Source organism: Triticum aestivum, chromosome 3B, assembly GCF_018294505.1.
Source record: "Triticum aestivum cultivar Chinese Spring chromosome 3B, IWGSC CS RefSeq v2.1, whole genome shotgun sequence".
Lineage (NCBI taxonomy): Eukaryota > Viridiplantae > Streptophyta > Magnoliopsida > Poales > Poaceae > Triticum > Triticum aestivum.
Window position 1 is genome coordinate 117,828,601 of NC_057801.1, and position 21,019 is coordinate 117,849,619.

The 21,019-nt window shown below is 44.0% G+C and overlaps 1 protein-coding gene across 2 annotated transcripts; it reads left to right on the forward strand.

The window, feature by feature from the left end:
- Positions 1 to 3,475: 3,475 nt before the first annotated feature.
- On the forward strand, positions 3,476 to 6,290 carry LOC123068919 (auxin-responsive protein IAA2). 2 transcript variants are annotated; one of them, XM_044491613.1, is made up of 7 exons: positions 3,476 to 4,304; positions 4,395 to 4,473; positions 4,587 to 4,873; positions 4,985 to 5,093; positions 5,179 to 5,242; positions 5,340 to 5,432; positions 5,619 to 6,290. In XM_044491613.1, the coding sequence occupies exons 1-6, from the start codon at positions 4,202 to 4,204 to the stop codon at positions 5,388 to 5,390; spliced, it is 693 nt and encodes a 230-aa protein (XP_044347548.1). In that variant the 5' UTR covers positions 3,476 to 4,201; the 3' UTR covers positions 5,391 to 5,432; positions 5,619 to 6,290. The 2 variants fall into 2 exon arrangements, with proteins under 2 accessions (XP_044347548.1, XP_044347547.1); XM_044491612.1 differs by having other exon boundaries at positions 5,340 to 6,290.
- Positions 6,291 to 21,019: the final 14,729 nt, after the last annotated feature.

The following is a 21,019-nucleotide window of genomic DNA, read 5'->3' on the forward strand; positions in this document are numbered from 1 at the left end:
GTACATGCTGAAGAACATCGAATTATTTACGAGACTAAAACTGAGCAAGCAGTATGATGAAGTACGTAGAGTAACACCTAAAATTTTGTCATTTTGTGAAGGTAAAGGAACGATACTAACATATCCTTGCATGCAGGCGTACATCGAGAAATTCAGAAAAGAGCTACCTGTTGTGCTTGTCGATTCACCCTACAACAAAATGAAGTACAAGAATAGGTTCAAGCAGTACCATGCTAGGCTATCGGATGCAGCCGTGGTTGAAGACGACGAATATGCAAGTAGTTAGTCCAGCAGTGTGGAGTGTTCACTTGGCCATAAAGCAATAGAGTAGGGTGTGGTTGGGTTTAGTTCCGAAGAAGGTTTCCTAGCCGTGTTCTTAGTCCATTGCACATCAGTCAAGTTGTAAAACTTCAATAATATTGGTTACTATATTTTGCTTGAAATAAATTTGGTCTCTACGGGATCTCGTAGAAATCTATATTTGCTTTTTAGTACCATGTGACAGTAATGGTGCCTGGGGCAACCCTAGAAGAATAGTGAATTATGATATGTCTATTTTCATACGAGAGAAAAAGCAATCCCAGCTATGTCTTGTAGGCAGGCCGCAAAGCCAAAAAAATAGAGCATAGGATAACAAGAGTAAAGCACATACCATAGGGGGCCTCTGCAGGTGCTGCAACGCTGAATTGAAGCGGTCACCTTCAGGAGCAGAGTGGTGTGGCCATGGTACATCCATCCTGCCTCACAGAATCACATAGCATGTTCTGTCATAGCCCTGCAAAACAAAGGAAAAATTACTACTTGTACTAACCTTGTCAAGTGTGTGCATGTAACAAATGTTGGACATAACTAAACACGGAACAATGAAATGCAACATATGGAAGAATCAAATGCTCATCCCTTTCTCTCCGCTTTTTGCGAGGACCATTACTCTCCCTTTAACAAGGCTAAAACATCATAATAAGAATTAATAGCAATCTTGAAAAGGTGGATATCCCATGTGAATCTAATTTTTCATATAAAGCACATGCCAAGTCTATTGATCCCAGTCCAGCAATTGCACAAGAAGAAGCGAGCATCATAAATATTGAGCAACACAAGCTATGAATTGTTTATAGTACATTCCAAAATTAATAGCTTATATCTCTATTGATCTTCAAATCTCACCTATCAGCCAAATTGAAAGAATGCATGTTGAATGCAACGATTGAACGTTCGTAGATCATGCAGTCGGGGCTGGCCGTCGAGGCCGGCGGCCGGCTTCATCTAGTCCCGCAGAACATGATCCATACCCAACCACCTTGCCATCGGACGAGATGCATGGCCAGATCAAAACTGCAGCCATGGCTGAGAAATGATATGTAGAGGACGCAAACAACCAATTAGGGTGTGGGAAAGAGGTTGCCTATAACGTTGTGGCTATAGGCACCCGCATGGAGGACTGGGAGGTGGGATGGCGCCGACTCTTCGCCGGCGGCCGCCACGGGGAGGGCAGTGGGCCTTCTCTAGTGTTCGTTGAAAAGGTGGTGCGAGATCGCGAGGAAATTGGGGTGGGCCGCGACGCGCGGCTAGATCCTGCCGGCGACGAGGGAGGGAGGGGTCGCGACACGCGGCTAGATCCTGCCGGCGGCGAGAGAGGGAGGGGCCGCGACGAGCGGCTAGATCCTGCCGGCGAGGATTAAAACCCTAGCGGCGGCGAGGAATAAACCCTACCGAACAGGATAAAAATCAAACCGAAAATAGCCCTGAAATTTGTACCGAGAATACCCTCGAAATATTTGGGAGGAAAAATCAGATCAGTTCGAAATATTTTTTCTCCCGAAAATGCCCTTCGGGGTCTGATATAATACACGTGACATCAGCGTATTGCATCGGATCTGGACCGTCGAATTCGCTCCGACGGACGGTCCATATCGTCCGGATGCACTGTAAAATGACTCTCTAAAAAAGCTTATTTCCATCAATTCATGTACCTTTTCGCTTCTACAATTTGTCGATGTCCTGATATCATCAATATTCTTCGATTTCTTAGTCATGCATTCTTTGAAGTATACAAGGAGAAATATCTGAGATGTGACTCTGGTCGATCACACAAAGTGGCAAAATAACGCACTCACTTGGATTCGAGAAGTCGCCCCACTTAATAATAAGTCATGAGAAAGAAGTTCTCTTGGTATCTTAATTTTCAACCGGTGGGTGACTATGATTCAGTCGATTAAGAAAAAGAAATGTTATTTAGATACATGCAATATCAACAAATTCTCGTCCCCTTTCCAATTTACACGAGCCACAAGACCAAACTCCGATCATACAGATCTCAGCGGTTTTGCTGGTACAATTATGTAACAAGATGTCCCTTGCAAATGCAATGCCCATATCTTGCAACACAAGTGTGGTCTCCGGAGGTTAACATGACTGAGCAGTGGCCGTTCACTCACTTTCCGTGCATCTCACCTCATGCATATATATCTTTCTTTGGAGATTTGCTTTTACCCTTTGCAGTTAACACGTCTACGTCCTACGGATGCAGCATGCGATAATTGTACAAAAAAAGGCGCCGATCGGTCGCTTTCCCCTCGGTCCTTATGCATGCATTTCGCTTGCCCTACGTGGTTAATCAACAACCAAAGAGCACTAGCTAAAAAGGAGCCAACACAACTGAGATTCCCCGGCTCATAGCGTCCTATTAGTAATATTTATACTCAATCTAGCACGCATGAGATCATTCGAGATCACTTCGAACTCTTAATTAATTTGAGATTAATTATGAAAGGGAGGGGCGAGATACATGCACAGTGCTAGTAACAATCAGTAAGTGCCGAGCTTATCTTATCCGACCCTCTCGGCCCAACACTGGGAATTTTGTCACTTTCATGGACGAATCTACTTGCACCAATCAAACACGGGGCCTACGCTACACTGCCCACTAGAATGGCTGGCATTATTGAAAACGATGTCACTGTGACACTGTGTGTCACCAGTGCTCTTGGGATAAGCCATAGACATGACCCATGGGATTACTTTCGCTGCTGTGTTGCTGGCGATATGAGACTACGAATCCAAGACAGCTTTTATTTTACTGTTGTCATCCACAGCAACGCTAACAGTTGTAAATCCTTGAAACTGTCTTATTAACAAAAATATACACTTGGAAAGTGTTGCAGGTTTTTTAGGACACTATGCACTGACAATTTTTACTACTCCAGCATATAGGACACTGTTCCAAGTATTTTATACACTCGGGAGTCGGGAAGACAAAACAGGGAGGGTGCGCGTGTGGCGGAATGGAATTTGGCCCGCCGGATCAGGCCGGGGTTGGGATATCAAGATATGTTTGCGCCCTAGAGGGAATCATGATGAAGCCATCAGATCACAAAAGAATAACAGAAACAGTGGGATCACTTTTGTTTATGGATCCCTCCCTCCTCCGTTGCGCTTTCCGCTTTTCCTCCCGTTTATAAGCTCAACAAGTGCACCACAACCCAACCCAACCCAACACAACACACACTCGCTCCCTCCTTCTCTGGCTCTTCAAACCCGCAGCAGAGAGACGGAGACGAGATAGAAAGAGCGAGAGGAGAGGAGAGTAGGCAGCCGTTGCTTGCTGGCCTAGCTAGCTGCTCCGTGCTTGGCTCTGGTTTGGCCCTGGTGGGCATCTAGATGCTCTCGTTTCATTTCGCGGCCTCTGCTCCTACGCCGGAATCCCTCCGTCTCCGTGCCTTCCCTCCCTCTCATGGCCTAGATTCGTGCCAGGGCTGCTAGCAATCAATCGGGAGCCGTTTCTTTCTTCGCGCCTACGTAGCGTAGCCTGCTCTGCTGCTGCCTGCTCGCTTTGAATACGCGCCCGACCTCCCTCCCTCCCTCCTCGAAACGCTCAAACCTTGTCCCTTTCCCGCAAACCCCTGCCGCCTTTTGGTCGCTCTAGCTCTAGCGTACAGGCAGGCAGGCACAGTACTATACTCCCCGGGCGCCGCGCCGGGCTCTTTCATCTCGTCTCGGTCTCAGGTGGGCGAGCCAGCGTCCAGCACCTGCACTGTTTCGCCTCTCTCTTCCGCCATATATTCCGTCACCGCGCAGGAGAGACACGCTTGTGACTTGTCGTGAGGTCTCCATCACTTTCTTGATTTGTCGCCTGAGCTGGGAGCAGCGAGCAGCGCCGGCGAGCGAGCGAGGTTGCCAGGGACGAACGGTCGAGTCACTCATGGCGTGGAGCGGGTTCAGGGAGGCGGCGGCGGGGGAGAGCGGCCTGGAGCTCAGCCTCGGCCTACCCGCCTACTTCACCAAGCCGGCAGCACCGACAGCAGGTAATTGCTCCTTCTTGCTGCTCTGTAGGAGCACGTACCACTCGTTGATCATCCGAGCTTTCATGCACCTGTTTGTGTTTGTGGTGTCAGGTTTGGACGGGCATGAGTCGAGCGGCGCCGGTGATTTTGCTCGCCAACCTCAAGGAGCAAGCAATGGCTACAAGGCCAAGTAAGCAAAAACTTTTTCTTCAGCGTTGCAGCGTTGATCTGACCGTCTTTGTTCTTTAGAAAAATATGTAGATTTTTTATGCTTCGTCTGTGTACATGTCGACGTACGTGCAGGCCGGCAGCAGCTGCAGCAGCTCCGGTCGTGGGGTGGCCGCCGGTGCGCTCGTTCCGGCGGAACCTGGCCGCCTCCAAGCCGTCGTCGTCCAAGGAGGACGGCAGGGCAACCAAAGACAACGACCTCGCCGTCAAGGGCGCCGACGAGCCTGCTGGCCGGAAGGGCCTGTTCGTGAAGGTCAACATGGACGGCGTCCCCATCGGCCGGAAGGTGGAGCTCAAGGAGCACGGCAGCTACGCCGACCTCTCCGCCACCGTCGACAAGCTCTTCCGCAGCCTCCTCGCCGGTACACACCCACACATACACACCATGCATCATCGATCTTCCGTTCCGCTGTTAGTCAGCCTTGTACTCTCGTGGTCTCACTCACGCGAGTGTTTCCTGCCTGTGCATGTAGCTCAAAGGGACACCGCTGCTGCACCCGACGCGATCGCCGGCGGGGAGTACACGCTGGTGTACGAGGACGACGAGGGCGACAGGATGCTGGTCGGGGACGTCCCATGGCAGTAAGTCATCGTTAGAACAGTTACACCTTGGACAAGTTGCAACTATATATGCTGAATCTGATGAACTGCCTCTGCACGCGTGCAGCATGTTCATCGTCACGGCGAAGAGGCTGCGAGGGCTCAAGAGCTCCGACCTGCCGGCCTCATCGGTGAGTATCTCTGGACAAAATCTGAATCCATTGGCATTCGCCGGCCGAACCAGCATTAACTGAACCAAATCGCTATCACCTTGTGTGTTCTTCGCAGCTGACGGCGGCCGGGAGCAGGAAGAGGCCGGCGGCTGCGGCCGACTGCTGATTCGAACTCGCCCGGCGTTGTCAAGGCCTTTTTTGCTGCTACGTACGTACGCACGTATGAAGATGAAATCACGGCTGCTGTAACTAGAGCCGTTTCTGTGATGCTACTGCTATTTTGGGGGCCATAGTGGCCGTATTTTGATGCTTTTTTCTACGTCTAACTAAATGCGATTCGTCGGGTGATCTAATCTAATACTAGTACTAGTTTGTTCTTGGTATAATTGCACAGGTACTTCATGAACTTGATCTTTGCCGGTTGTTTGTTTCTGTGGTGCTGCTGCTGCTCGAATGGTGTTGGTTCAGGTCAAACTTCTTCTGATCGATGTGTCCGACCAAAAAAAAAGGGACCTGCTGCACCTACCAAGCTTGTGTATCTGGTGCCATCCTCTTGGCTCAAAGGTTCACCTTCAGTGAGAGAGAGCTTTTTCGGACTGGACAATGATGTTGATGATGGTTTATAGCCATGCAATCCAACTCTTCTCAAGAAATCACTTGCATGTTTGGCGCCCACCTTCTGTTTTAGTTAACCTCAATACCAAGAAAGAAGTCCAAATCATGCAAATCCAGAGCAAACTCTGAGTTCAAATCTGACAAAAGAGCTCTCAATTGTTTCATTTGAGGAACTTGTGGCAATTATATCAACAACATAAATAAGCACAAAAAATGGATGTTTTGGACTTATTGTAGATGAATAGTGAGGTGCCAGACTTTGAAGGAATAAAACCAAGTTGTTGCAATTTTGTACTTAAACGAAAGTACCAGGCTCTAGGGGCTTCTTTTAGTCCATAGAGAGACTTATCAAGCCAGCACACATGAGATGGCTTGTTCTTATCTTGAAAACCAAGAGGTTGCTTCATATACACTTCCTCTTCCAAAACACCATAAAGAAACGCATTCTGCATATCTAGCTGCTTGAGACTCCATCCTATGAATGCAACAATGGACAACATGAGGTTTTGCAGTTTTCTTTTCTCCTAGTTTGGTCTCATGGTGTGCAAAGAAATAAGCTACAGTGTCACTATCAAGTATTGAGGCTGAGTATAAGGCTTTGGCAAATGCAACAGTAGAACTATTTGGGTCAAATCCATTCTCAAGGAACTTGGTCTTCATCACACTCAAACTCCTTGTCTTTGGTGTGACAACCTTGGTGCTACATACTTGGTTGCTAATCGTGTCTTTCATGCAAGGACCAAGTGTTGGGGAACGTTGCATGAAAACAAAAAAAATTCCTACGCCCATGCAAAATCTATCAAGGAGATGCATAGCAACTAGAGGGGAGAGTGTGTCTACGTACCCTCGTAGACGTAAGCGGAAGCGTTTCACAACACAGTTGATGTAGTCGACCTTTCTTCGCGATACAACCGACCGAGTACCGAACGTACGACACCTCCGTGTTCAGCACACGTTCAGCTCGGTGACGTTCGCGCGCTTCGCCTAAGCACTACGAAAATATGACCGGGGATGTAAACGGTGGAGGGGGCATCACACACGGCTAGGCAATTGCGTGTTATGTGCTAGGTGCCCCTCCCACATATATATAGGTGGGAGGAGCAGCCAAGGGGGGCGCCCAAGTAGGGGGAATCCTACTTGGGGTCTCTCCCAAGCCGTCCCTTTCCTTATCTGGAGCGCGGGGAAAGGCAGGGGAGGGTGCCCCCCCCCCCCCCCGCCCTTTTCCTTTCTCCCATGAGAGGGAAAGGCAAGAGGGGCTAGCCCTCCCCATTTTCCTTCCCTAGGGTTGGCCAACCAAGGAAAGGGGCACACCAACCCCCTTGTGGGCTGGTGTGTTTCCTCCTTTGGCCCATAAGGCCCATAACTTACCGGGGGGGGGGGGGGGTGAGGAACCCCTTCCGGTGACCCGATTACTTCCCGATACGTCCCGAAACACTTTCGGTGTCCAAATACCATCATCACATATATCAATCTTTTTCTCTCAACCATTTAGAGACTCCTGTCCGTGGTCTCATCCGGGACTCCGAACAACATTCAGTCACCAAAACATATAACTCATATAACACTATATCGTCAACGAACGTTAAGCGTGCGGACTCTACGGGTTCAAGAACTATGTAGACATGACCAAGACACCTCTCCGGTCAATATCAATAGCGTAACCTGGATGCCCATATTGGCTCCTACATATTCTACAAAGATCTTCATCGGTCGAACCGTTATGACAACATACGTAATCCCCTTTGTCTATCGGTATGTTACTTGCCCGGGATTCAATCGTCGGTATCTTCATAACCAGTTCAATCTCGTTACCAGCAAGTCACTTTACTCGTTCCGTAATACATCACCTCACGATTAACTCCTTAGTCATTTGCTTGCAAGCTTATGATGTGTATTACCTAGAGGGCCCAGAGATACCTCTTCGATACTCGGAGTGACAAATCATAATCTAGATCTATGCCAACTCAACAGACACCATTGAAGATACCTGTAGAGCATCTTTATGATCACCCAGTTACGTTGTGATGTCTGATAGCACACAAGGTATTCCTCCAGTATCCGGGAGTTGCATAATTCATAGTCGAAGGAATAAGTATTTGACATGAGGAAAGCAATAGCAATAAACTGAACGATCATTATGCTAAGCTAATGGGTGGGTCTTGTCCATCACATCATTCTCCTAATGATGTGATCCCGTTATCAAATGACAACACATGTCCATGGTTAGGAAACCTTAAACATCTTTGATCAACGAGCTAGTCTAGTGGAGGCTTACTAGGGGCACGGTATTTGTTTATGTATTCACACATGTATTTAAGTTTCCAATCAATTCAATTCTAGCATGGATAATAAACCTTTATCATGAATAAGGAAATATAAAATAACAACTTTATTATTGCCTCTAGGGCATATTTCCTTCAGTCTCCCACTTGCACTAGAGTCAATAATCTAGTTCACATCACCATGTGATTTAACACCAATAGTTCACATCGTCATGTGATTAACATGCATAGTTCACATCGCCATGTGACCAACACCCAAAGGGTTTACTAGAGTCAATAATCTAGTTCATATTGCTATGTGATTAACACCCAAAGATTACTAAGGTGTGATCATGTTTTGTTTGTGAGAGAAGTTTAGTCAACAGGTATGTCACATTCAGATCCGTATGTATATTTGCAAATTTCTATGTCTACAATGCTCTGCATGGTGCTACTCTAGCTAATTGCTCCAACTATCAATATGTATCCAGATTGAGACTCTGAGTCATCTGAATTGGTGTCAAAGCTTGCATCGGCGTAACCCTTTATGACGCACTCTTTATCACCTCCATAACCGAGAAATATTTCCTTAGTCCTCTTAGGTAACTAAGGATAAATTTTGACCGTTGTCCAGTGATCTACTCCTGGATCACTATTGTATCCCAAATCTAAACTCATGGCAAGGTACACAATAGGTCTGGTACACAACCTGGCATACTTTATAGAACCTATGGCTGAGGCATACAGAATGACTTTCATTTTCTCTCTATCTTTTGTCGTGGTCGGGTTTTGAGTCTTACTCAACTTCATACCTTGCAGTGCAGGCAAGAATCCTTTCTTTGACTAGTCCATTTTTAACTTCTTCAAAACTTTGTCAAGGTATGTGCTTTGTGAAAGTCCTATTAAGCGTCTCGATCTATCTCTATAGATCTTGACGCCCAATACATAAGTAGCTCTTTTATTGAAAAATTATCATTCAAGTATCCTTTTATGCTATCCAGAAATTCTATATAATTTCCAATCAACAATATGTCATCCACATATAATATCAGAAATGCTACAGAGCTCCCACTCATTTTCTTGTAAATACAGGCTTCACGATAAGTCTGTATGAAACCATATTCTTTGATCACCTCATCAAAGTGTATATTCCAATTCCGAGATGCTTGCACTAGTCCATAGATGGATTGCTGGAGCTTGCACACTTTGTTAGCACCTTTAGGATCGACAAAACCTTCTAGTTGCATCATATACAACTCTTTTTTAAGAAATCCATTAAGGATTGCAGTTTTGACATCCATTTGCTAGATTTCATAAAATGCGACAATTGCTAACATGATTCGGACAGACTTAAGCATCGCTACGGATGAGAAAGTCTCATCGTAGTCAACCCATTGAACTTGTCGAAAACCGTTTGCGACAAGTCGAACTTTGTAGACAGTAATATTACCATCAACGTCCGTCTTCTTGTTGAAGATCCATTTGTTCTCTATGACTTGCCGATCATAGGGCAAGTCCACCAAAGTCCACACTTTATTCTCATATATGGATCATATATCAGATTTCATGGATTCAAGCCATCTATCGGAATCTGGTCTCATCATAGCTTCTTAATAGCTCGTAGGTTCGTCTTATTCTAGTAACATGACTTCCAGGACAGGATTACCGTACCACTCTGGTGTAGAACGTGTACTAGTTGATCTAGGAAGTTCAGTAGTAACTTGATCTGAAGTTTTATGATCGTCATCATTAGATTCCTCTCTAGTTGGTGTAAGCATCACGGGAACGGTTTTCTATTATGTGCTACTCTCCAATTCGAGAGAAGGTACAATTACCTCATCAAGTTCTACTTTCCTCCCACTCACTTCTTTCAAGAGAAACTCCTTCTCTAGAAAGGATTCATTCTTGGCAACAAAGATCATGCCTTCAGATCTGTGATAGAATGTGTACCCAATTGTTTCCTTATGGTATCCTATGAAGACGCACTTCTTCGATTTGGGGTCGAGCTTTATCAGGTTGAAGCCTTTGACATAAGTGTCGCAACCCCAAACTTTAAGAAATGACAGCTTAGGTTTCTTGCCAAACCATAGTTCATATGGTGTCATCTCAACGGATTTATACGGTGCCCTATTTAACGTGAATGCGGTTGTCTCTAATGGATAACCCCAAAATGATAGTGGTAAATCGGTAAGAGACATCATAGATTGCATCATATCTAATAAAGTATGGTTACGACGTTCAGACACGCCATTACGCTATGGTGTTCCAGGTGGCCTGAGTTGTGAAACAATTCCACATTGTTCTAATTGAAGGCCAAACTCGTAACACAAATATTCGCCTCCATGATCAGATTGTAGAAACTTTATTTTCTTGTTGTGATGATTCTCCACTTCACTCTGAAATTCTTTGAACTTTTCAAATGTTTCAGACCTGTGATTCACTACAAGAAATACGTCACCTAGTGACCTTATGTTAGTGACCCTAGAAGAATTGGTCATAGATCTATGACCATCTGAGACCAATTGGTCAAAAGCTATTCGGGGGGCTCCAAACCCTAAACCATTGCGACCATTTTGGTCAGAATCGTCGTAATTTCCTTACATGAAATGGTCATATTGCAAACAGCGCTAGTCCGTTGCCTTATTTCTAGTTGTTAACAACCAATATAGATGGCCATAGCCTTGAAAATTGTGGTGGGTTGCGATGACTAGGTGCCATCTCATCAGTTCTGCCTATGTGTCATGTCCATGTGTCAATTTTTGCCCTAGGTTGTGAAGCAACCTATATTTCTGTTATTCCAAAAATTCCCAAAAAATTCTCATAAATTGTTTGGATAATATCTTCATCAAATATGTCAAAAACCTTCCTTGCCTGGTTAAAAAGTAATTCAACAATATTCATTTTCCTATTCTGTTCATAGCAGCACTTTGTGAAGGAAGTGTTATTTATATATTCTTGATTTCCCTAAAAATTTGTGAAGACATTCTTCTTAGTATAGGATCATCCTCAGCCAAAACTCACGCCCATTGGCCATGTGCATTTCCCGTACCGCTAATCAAACACTTGGCTGCTAATTCATCTTTGAGCATAGTTCGGTCTCCTCATGAGAATCTTATATTGTAATTTTCTTCCTAGCACCTACCTGGGGAGTGCCCAACCCACTAGACATGCCTAGGCCGCCCAAAACGCATGGCAACGCCACGGTCACGCGGTGACCATGCGACGGGCATGCAAGCTTATGCGCTCTAGAGTTGGGGCCCTCGGCCACCGTCCAAACCTCGATGTCTCGCCATCAAACCATGTATTTCTGATTGAATAGATACTTATTTACCTAGAAATGATTTTTGGAAAAAAAAATAAAGACCAAACTATGAGGCAGCTGTAGTTCAAATTTGACCCGCTTCCAGCTGAATCAGCGAGAATTTGTCTTTTTCACCAGAGGTGGATCAAAACTTTTAACACCCAACCATTTTGTCAATTGTGCGTTAAATATGGCCTAGTATTTTATAAAATTTATTAGGTCCAAATTTGCAACAAATATATGGTAGGTCCTTCACAAAAAAAACTCATTACGGGCACTCGGAAAATGGAAAATGTATTTTCCGTGAAAAGTAAATGAAAACTCCCTTAGGCAACATTGTTTGGAATTCCAAGATGCACCCTTCTGCACAATATGAGATCATTCGAACAAACTATGCCATGAATGTGGCCATAAGATTGATCATTTGGCTTGAAAGCCATGAATCTTCACGCATGATAGCTCATTTCCGAGAACACTTTTTTTAAATAATTTCTGTATTACAAGTTTTTTATTTTTCCTGAAAACTTGGTCTCATATAATGACACAATGCGAAGGTTTTCCAATTTTTTGACTTTTTTTGAATTTCTTATGCCCATTTCAAAATGCGGTCAAAACGGCGGGAATGACCGTTCCTAGCTAGTGGTTGAATCTTGGAGTTTTTTTTTGTTTCTATAATTAAATAGATACTTGTGTACCTAGAAATGATTTTTGGAAAAAATAAAGAGCAAACTATGAGGTAGCTGCAGTTCAAATTTGACCCGCTTCCAGCCGAGTCGGCGGGAATTTGTCTTTTTCATCAGAGGTGGATCAAAACTTTTGACACCCAACCATTTTGTCAATTGTGCATTAAATATGGCCAAGTATTTTATGAAATTTATTAGGTCCAATTTTGCAACAAATATATGGTAGGTCCTTTGAAAGAACATGCGGTGCCCCCATGTTTGGTTTTGGTAATTGATGACAATCTCTATGGACTAATGATTTCCTTGAGTTGTATTTGAAGGGTTTGTACATAGGCTTTTCTTGGAGTCCATGTGTTGGTTTCAAGGAGAGTTTGTGATGACCATCGTCCTTTTAAGGAATTATCCAAAGATCGGTCATGTGAGTGTTGAGCTTATTGCAAGCATGTCTTGAAGAATAAGATTGTGTGATCATTCATGTCCACCTTCAAGACATCATCCAAATGAAGAGAGTTGAAAAGATTCAACACACAAAGCGCACAAGATGTACCGAGGGATCAAGTCCCATGGTATGGTAAGCATTGTCCATTACACTTTGTGTGCTAACCCATGGTCTTCGTGAGAGTTCTTTATGGGGTTAGGTTGCGGTGTGCAAGTTCAAGTGATGTATCATGAAGAGATCAAGTGCTTGAAGCTTGCCGTCCATTGTGGTGACAATGGAGTTGTGAAGATGAGCGGAAGAGTGGCTCACCCATAGTGGAGTATGGGGGAGCAATCAACTAGTCTTCATCGAGCCAACGCAATCAAGAAAGGTGGTCCATCTTGAGGAGGAGTAGATCATCATCATCTAGCTCAAGTGGACTTTGTGCAAGGCAAAGGTTTGCCCTTGATAGGTTTTCTATTTTACCGGTCTCATGGTAGTTGTGGGAGACCGGGTTATAGGATCAATTGCCGTACTATCAAGGGGGGCTCTCGATGAGTTGCTTGATCGTATCGTTCGTAGAGAGCTCAAACCATTGCATCCTTGCATCATCCTTATTGGTTCTTGTTTGGTTCTTCTCCTTGTGAGTTTTGGAGCTTTTGGTCATTTTTATGACAAGCTCGAGTTCATCGAAAACGGAGTTCACATGCGTCTTCTATGATGTTTTCGATGTTGGAGGGTATGCCGGTTCTTCTCTGTTGGAGGTTTCTCTCCTCTCTTGTAAGGCATACCTCCTCTGCCTCTTCTTACTAACCAGTCTCTGTTTTGATGCTACTCGTTGTCTTGTATCCAACAAGCTTGAGTTTTCTCAATTCGGAGCTCATTTGCGGAAGTTATGGCGGTTCTGGTTTTATTGTTACCCCCGTTGTCTTCTCTGCAAAATGAAGGACTGCTAGTGTTGCTGATCTAGGGCACGCGGTAGTACTGCTCTTTGGAGCGGTAGTACCGCAGGCCCTTGCGGTAGTACCGCTCTGTTGGAGCAGTACTACCGTGGCCTCAGGCCAGGCGCAGCTGCTCGAGCGGTAGTAGGGGCGGATGTAATTTTTTACATCCGCGCCCTACGCGGTAGTACCGCGCCGTGGGCGTGGTAGTACCGTGGGCTCTGGCCAGGCTCAGCAGCATGAGCGGACGTAGGGGCGGATGTAATTTTTTACATCCGCGCCCTACGCGGTAGTACCGCTCTTCGTGTGCGGTAGTACCGTGCCGGAGTTTTTGCGCAGGTCCTCCCTCAGCGGAAGTAGGCATGGATGTAATTTATTTCATCCGCGCCCTTCCCAGGCTGAGACTTTCCTGCCTTGCGGTAGTACCGCAAGGGGGAGCGGTAGTACCGCGCAAGCGGTAGTACTGCCCCCTAGTCAGGCAAGTTCCGGCCTGTGCTGCTGTCGCGGTAGTACCGTGGTCCTCCACGGTAGTACCGCGCAGCCTCGCGGTAGTACCGCGCCCCTGGTGCGGTAGTACCGCGTTGTGCGGGCTGAGTGAGGGGATAACGGTTGGATTTTCTCCCCTCCTATAAAAGGGGGTCTTCTTCCCCATTGAGTCTAATCCTTTGAGCTCGTGTTCTTCCCCCATTGTTGACCTTCTTTGAGCTTGCTAACTCTCAATCCCTCCATGGATTCTTGCTAGTTTTTGAGGGAAAAGAGAGAGGAGATCTAGATCCACATTTCCACCAATCACTTTCTCCTCTATGTGAGGGGAGCCCCTTGGATCTAGTTCTTGGAGTTCTTGGTGTTCTCCTTCTTGTTCTTCCTCTCATTTTCCTCCCTAGCATTAGTTGCTTCGGTGGGATTTGAGAGAGAAGGACTTGGGCACTCCGTGTGCCCTTGCCATTGCATTTGGTGCATCGGTTTGAGTTCTCCACGTGATACGTGGAAGTTACAAGTTGAGAAGCTTATTACTCTTGGGTGCTTGGTGCCCTTGAGCTTGTTTATCTTGGGTGCTTGGGCCCCCTAGTCGGTTGGTGGTGTTCGGAGCTCAATCATTGTGGTGTAAAGCTCCGGGCAAGCGTCGGGGTCTCCAATTAGGTTGTGGAGATCGCCCCGAGCAATTTGACGGGTACCAGTGACCGCCCCCAAGGGTTGCCAAAGTGTACGGGTTCGGTGACCGCCCCCAAGGGTCGCCATTTGTACGGGTTCGGTGACCGCCCTCAAGGGTCCCTTAGTGGAATCACGGCATCTTGCATTGTGCGAGGGCGTGAGGAGATTACGGTGGCCCTAGTGGCTTCTTGGGGAGCATTGTGCCTCCACACCGCTCCAAACGGAGATTAGCATCCGCAAGGGTGTGAACTTCGGGATACATCATCGTCTCCTCGTGCCTCGGTTATCTCTTACCCGAGCCCTTTACTTATGCACTTTACTTTGTGATAGCCATATTGTTATTTGTCATATATCTTGCTATCACTTTGTTGCTTACCTTGCTTAGCATAAGTTGTTGGTGCACATAGGTGAGCCTAGTTGTTGTAGGTTTTGTGCTTGACAAATTAACCGCTAGGTTTATTCCGCATTTGTTCGAGCCTCTACCGTAATTATTTTAAAACGCCTATTCACCCCCCCCTCTAGGCGACATCCACGATCTTTCAATTGGTATCAGAGCCTCGTCTCTCTTTGTTGGGCTTAACCGCCTAGAGAGTAAAGATGTCGACTAGAGGATTAGGATTCTCTGACACTCTTAGTTTCGATGGCACAAATTTTGATGTTTGGGTAATTCGCATGCTTAATCTTTTAGGGTCATGGACCCAAATTTAGAGCGAATTGTAGATATGGGTTTTTCTCCTCCAAAGGATCCCCAAAGATTATCTTTAGAGGATGAGAAAAACTCTTATCTCAATGCTCAAGCCTCTAATGTGCTTTTCGATGCTTTGAGCAATGTAGTTATATTTCAACTCATGCCGTTCCGGGATGCTCATGAGTTATGGACAAAGCTTCAAGATAAATATGGTGTGTCCAAGATTTGTGGGGATGGTTGTTCTTCCTCCACCTCCGGTCATATAGTCTTCTCAACTTCTTCTACTTCACCTACATGTGGTTTGCCACAAGGTAATGATATGGTGAGTAGTGTTGGTCATTGCAATGATGATAGTATGCTTATTGTGGATGATTCTTCATCACTATATTATTGCAATGCTCCCTCTTTGGGCTTTAACACTTCGAGCACTCCAAATGTTTCACATGCTTGTGTTCATAGTCCTTGCATATCATGTAGAAATTGCTTGACTAAATCTCATGATGATATGCTTGCTATGTCTTGTTGCCATGATAAAAATGCATCTATTTCCTCGAATTGTTGTGCTAACAATGTAGAGGAAACCGAACACTCCATGGAACAAGATGTGGTGTTTAATGGTGCCTCAAGGGATCCTACATCATCATCTATTGCTTTTTGCCTTATGGCCAAGGCGTCAAAGGTATCTCCTACTTTGAACCCCAATATGTCTCTTGATGATGATGTTGATGCTAATGATGATGAGGATAATGATGAAGAGAATAATAATGTTGCCTCCTTAAAAACTAAGGGGGAGATGATTTTTAAAGCTCTTCATAAAAATAAAATTGCTCGTTCCAACTTCATGGAAATTATGTCCATTGCCATTGAGGGCAAGAAATATATTGAGGAGTTGGAATCTCATCTCGAGGAGCATGAGGTCACCATTGAGAAAATGGAAGCTCATGGGCGTGATTACGCAAATGAGATTGCGGACCTCTCTCAAGCCCTTGAACTTGAACAAACCACCAAGGAATCTCTTGAGGAGACTTTTGCTCTAGAATTGTCTAGAGTGAAGGAATCTATTGATAGAGCCCTTGAGGTGGCCAATGTTTTTAAAACTAAAAATGCTAAGCTTGAAGTTGCTCATGCTAGACTCCTTGAGGATTTTGAGCACCTCGAAAATGGCTCAAGGGTCATCAAGGGTGAGCTCATCAAACTCACCGAGTCTCATGCCCAACTTGAAGCTTCTTATCTCAAAGAGCTTGCCAAGTTGCCTTCTCCTCTTGTTGTTAATGATGATGCTTGTGCTACTAATTCTATTACTTGTGAAGCATCCATTTTGAAGGAGAATGTTGAGCTACGGGCTCAACTCGAGGTGCTATCTAGCAATTATGGGAAATTGGAAGAAAGTCATGAAAAGCTCTCAAGCTCTCATGATGATCTTCTAGTATCCCATAGTGTGCTAAACATAGCTCATGAGGCCATGATTGCCAAGGTAACATCTAGTGAGCCTCATGTGGATACTAGCACTACTTCTAGTCAAAATAGTATATTGCCATGTGCTAGTCCTTGTAATTCATCTACTCACAATGTTGGTACATCTTGCGATGAATTGCTTTCCTTGCCTTGTTGCTCTAATGATGAAGCTTATACTTCCTCTAGTACTTGTGTTGAGACTAACCATGTAGAGGAAATCAAAGAGCTCAAGGCCCAAGTCACTTCCTTGAAGAAAGACTTGGAAAAGAGTCATCAAGGGAAATCCACACTCAACAATATCTTGAGTGTGCAAAAATCCCCCAATGACAAAGGTGGACTTGGATTCAACTCCAACAAGAAGAATAAGTCCAAGATCAACAAGAAGAAGGGCCAAAAACAAGTCAAGGATTCGGCCAAGATTATTTGCTTCAAGTGCAAAATTGAAGGGCATCATGTTAGATCTTGCCCATTGAAGAAGAAGGCTATTAGTGACAAGCAACAAGGGAAGCGGCTACAATTGCATTCTCATGCTCAACCTCAAGTTGAAGAAAGGCCTCTTCCCAAGAAGACTCAAGCTAATGCTTCTCAAGTTGAGAAATCAAATGAGAAGAAAGTGAAGAGTAGACGTTGCTACTTATGTCGTGAGAAAGGTCACGTCGCTTCTTCATGCACTAGTGATAACTTATCCAACCCAATTATTATTGATGATATCTATTCTCTTGGGAAGGATAAGGTTGGCAATGTGTTTGCCAAGTTTGTTGGTACTCAAAGTGGTGTCAAGAAAAGAACCATTTGGGTAGCCAAACCTATTGTGACTAACCTCTTAGGACCCAACTTGGTTGGGGACCAACAAGCTCAAACTTGATCAATAGGTGTTGTTGGAGGGCATTGGAGACTTGGCTAAATTATGAAGAATTAAGGGGACTTCATCATTCTCTTTGTCTCAAGCCAAGTCAATTGGATTATCAAGTTTCTATCTTATATCCAATGTGCCTCCTTGCGGTAACTTGTACTTAAAATTGTTTACCTTGAAAGTTACTTGCCCCCTTGCATGTTTTGGTTTTGTTCCTTGCATGTGTTTGTATATGTTGTGATTCCAACGTGCTTACCTTGAGCAATCAAGTATGTGTGTGTTGGTTTGCACATCATGTACGTGTGTGTCATGCGTTGAGCCTTTATGCTTCTTGTTTGTATCCTAGTTGGCTCGTGTGAGAGATTGATGGAACATCCCATTTTGGGGGAGTGATGTGCTTTGTGCACCTCACAATCCTATAAATGTGTGTACATGAGGAATACCATCTAGTATTGATATTACAATATTATCTAGTCGCTAGGTGGTATATCTCTCATGAGAAATTCAAATTCTAAATAGTCCATTAATTATCTCTTGTTTGTTCCTCTTATTGCCTCTTGTTAAGTTCTTATTGGTATCACATTATGGGGGAGTAATATGCTAAGTGCATATTACAAGCCTAGAAAATGTGTACATTTGAGATATTGTCACCTAGAATTGATATTGTAGATTATCTTGTTCCTAGGTGGCATGTTAGCTCTACAAGTTGCAATTTGCTTTTTGTTTGGAGTGAAGATGATGTCGGATATCCTTGCTATCTACCACCGGGAATTATTACCAAATACTTCTTGTCTTTGACAATTGGTAGTCTTATGTGTGGTAGAATTTGTTGATCATCTTTACATTGGCTTTTGTTTTACTTGCTTTTTCTCTTGCCAAGGTTTGTGTCAACTCCCGTTGTCTTCCATACCACTTGTGGATCTTGTTTATTTCTTGTTCTTGTCTAGTGTTTTCTAGATATAGTGAAAGCGGTGATCCCACCTTGTGCTTCTTGTATTCAAATACAAATCCTATATAATGCACAACTCGTGGGGGAGCTATTCTATTTTCTTTAGAACACTTTTTTTGTGATCCTTATCAAGTGTGTTGGTGGAAGGCAAGCCTTTTTCTTTTGGTACTTTGTGCCATCATGAAACTTTGTCGAGAGCTTGGTTTGTTTGGAACCATCCTCTCTTTGGGAGTTTGACATCTTTAGTTTAGTGTGTATCAATGGATATCTCATTCCTTGATGTATCTTTAATGATATCTTCCAAGTGATGATTTCTCCATTTGGTATCCTTTTCACTTGGCATTTCTTTGTCTTTGGTTTCGAGTTTTGAAAGTCTTGAGCATGCATGTTTACTTCATGTATTTCATTTGGCATGCTTTCTTTCTTTGACTCAATATATAGGGGAAACTCCACCTAGTCTCAATTTGGATGAGATGTGCATGAAATTCATTTTCATATCTATATGCACATAGTTATGTGGAGTTTGTCCTATGTATATTGGTGTTTCTAACTCTTTGGTCCCAATGAGTTTGGGTACCATTTTGTTTGTGTTGTTGTTCTAGGAGCAAGTGGAGATGCATTGGATGCTCGGCTCACTCACAAGGAAGGTGTTGTCACCATGTGCATATTGGGATCAAGCTAGGATGATCAATGAACTACTATCTACCTTCAATTGGTATCTACTACATCCTTCCAATGATATCTCGGTAACAAGTATCTATTCATGCTTTCTCCTCTTGCATTCAACCTTGTGTAGGTTGCTTCTTGGCATGATTTTCATTTCATATCTTGTGATACTTGTTTCCTTTCTCAAAGCATCCCAACGATGATCTCTTGTTGCTAGTTGTGATGCCCTTGATGGATGTGTGTTTGGACTTCATTTATATACAATAAGACCATATCTAGCCAAGTGCTATGCTTTCAAGCAAATATCTTATTGGTATATTTATGACTTCCTTGTGGATATCTTGTTCCTTCGTGTTGTAACTATTTCGGGTGTACATTCTTCTTTGTAGATATATATATCATCATGATTTCATCTACATAGAACCTTATACACTTGAGAGAACTTACATCTCTAGTTGATATCCTTTCTTTCACGTCCACCTTGTCTTTCTTATGTTATTTCTTTGGTGGCTCCGTGAAAGCTTTTGCCTTGGGTGCGTGTCCTCTATTGTAGCATCTTGATGCACTCGTGTGTGGTGAAGATTATTTTCCCTATGCTTGTCTTTACGAGGCTTTTGCCATCTTATTGGTATCCCTCGTCTTGATGAGGCTTTCATCTTCTATCTTCACCACGGGTTGTCACAAGCATAGGTTCTTTATATGCTTATTAGTAAGCTTGTGAACCCATTTGCTAGTTGTGTGTGGGAATGATAGGCCTTGCATCGTGTGCCTCATTCTTTCAAGACTATGTTGATGCTTAATGCTCATTCTATTTTTAGTCTTCTCAATTGCTTCGCCATGACTCACACACATCATTTTGGTTGAGCCCATTCTTAAGTTGCCTCTTTTACATGTTGCTCAACCATGTACTTGTTGCAAGCGCTAGGCTTTGTTTCCTATATGCTCACTTGCACTGGATGTGAGTTTCTATTGATTTTGGGGGAGCTATGATCCTATTTTGTGCACTTTGTATTCAAATACAAAAATTCTTATGTGTGCACAAATCATGGGGAGCTTCTCTAGTTTCTTTAGAACACTCCTTTGCGTTTATCATAATATCTTTATTCTTGTTGCATGTAGGATCATTGGTCTAGTAGGTTCAATTGATATCCGTTGATTGCTTGCTTCAATTGGTATGATTGCTTGTGTCTCTCTCTGTTATGTCTTTGTGTCATATCATTCTTTTGCAATCTTTGGGCCTCAATATAGTTTGTCTTCCTCCACGTATCGGCAATTGGATATGTGTATTGCATTCCACTCTCTTGTTGAGAGATACACAATTTATGGAGGAACACCTTTTAGTTTGGCCTTCTAAGCTTTTCACCCATTTTGGCAATCGATGCCAATGGGGGAGAAGTTTCAGAGAGTTTTGTGGAGAAGTTTAGAGAGTTATCTCCTCGTGCTTTGGTTTTGTTCCTCAGTATTTGCATCTCATTCGCATGCACTATTAGTTGTTGCATTGCTTGGTGATGCATAATTCCTTATATTAACTCTCTTGAAAGTGATTGTCACCAATTACCAAAATGGGGGAGATTGAAAGAACATGCGGTGCCCCCATGTTTGGTTTTGGTAATTGATGACAATCTCTATGGACTAATGATTTCCTTGATTGTATTTGAAGGGTTTGTCCATAGGCTTTTCTTGGAGTCCATGTGTTGGTTTCAAGGAGAGTTTGTGATGACCATCGTCCTTTTAAGGAATTATCCAAAGATCGGTCATGTGAGTGTTGAGCTTATTGCAAGCATGTCTTGAAGAATAAGATTGTGTGATCATT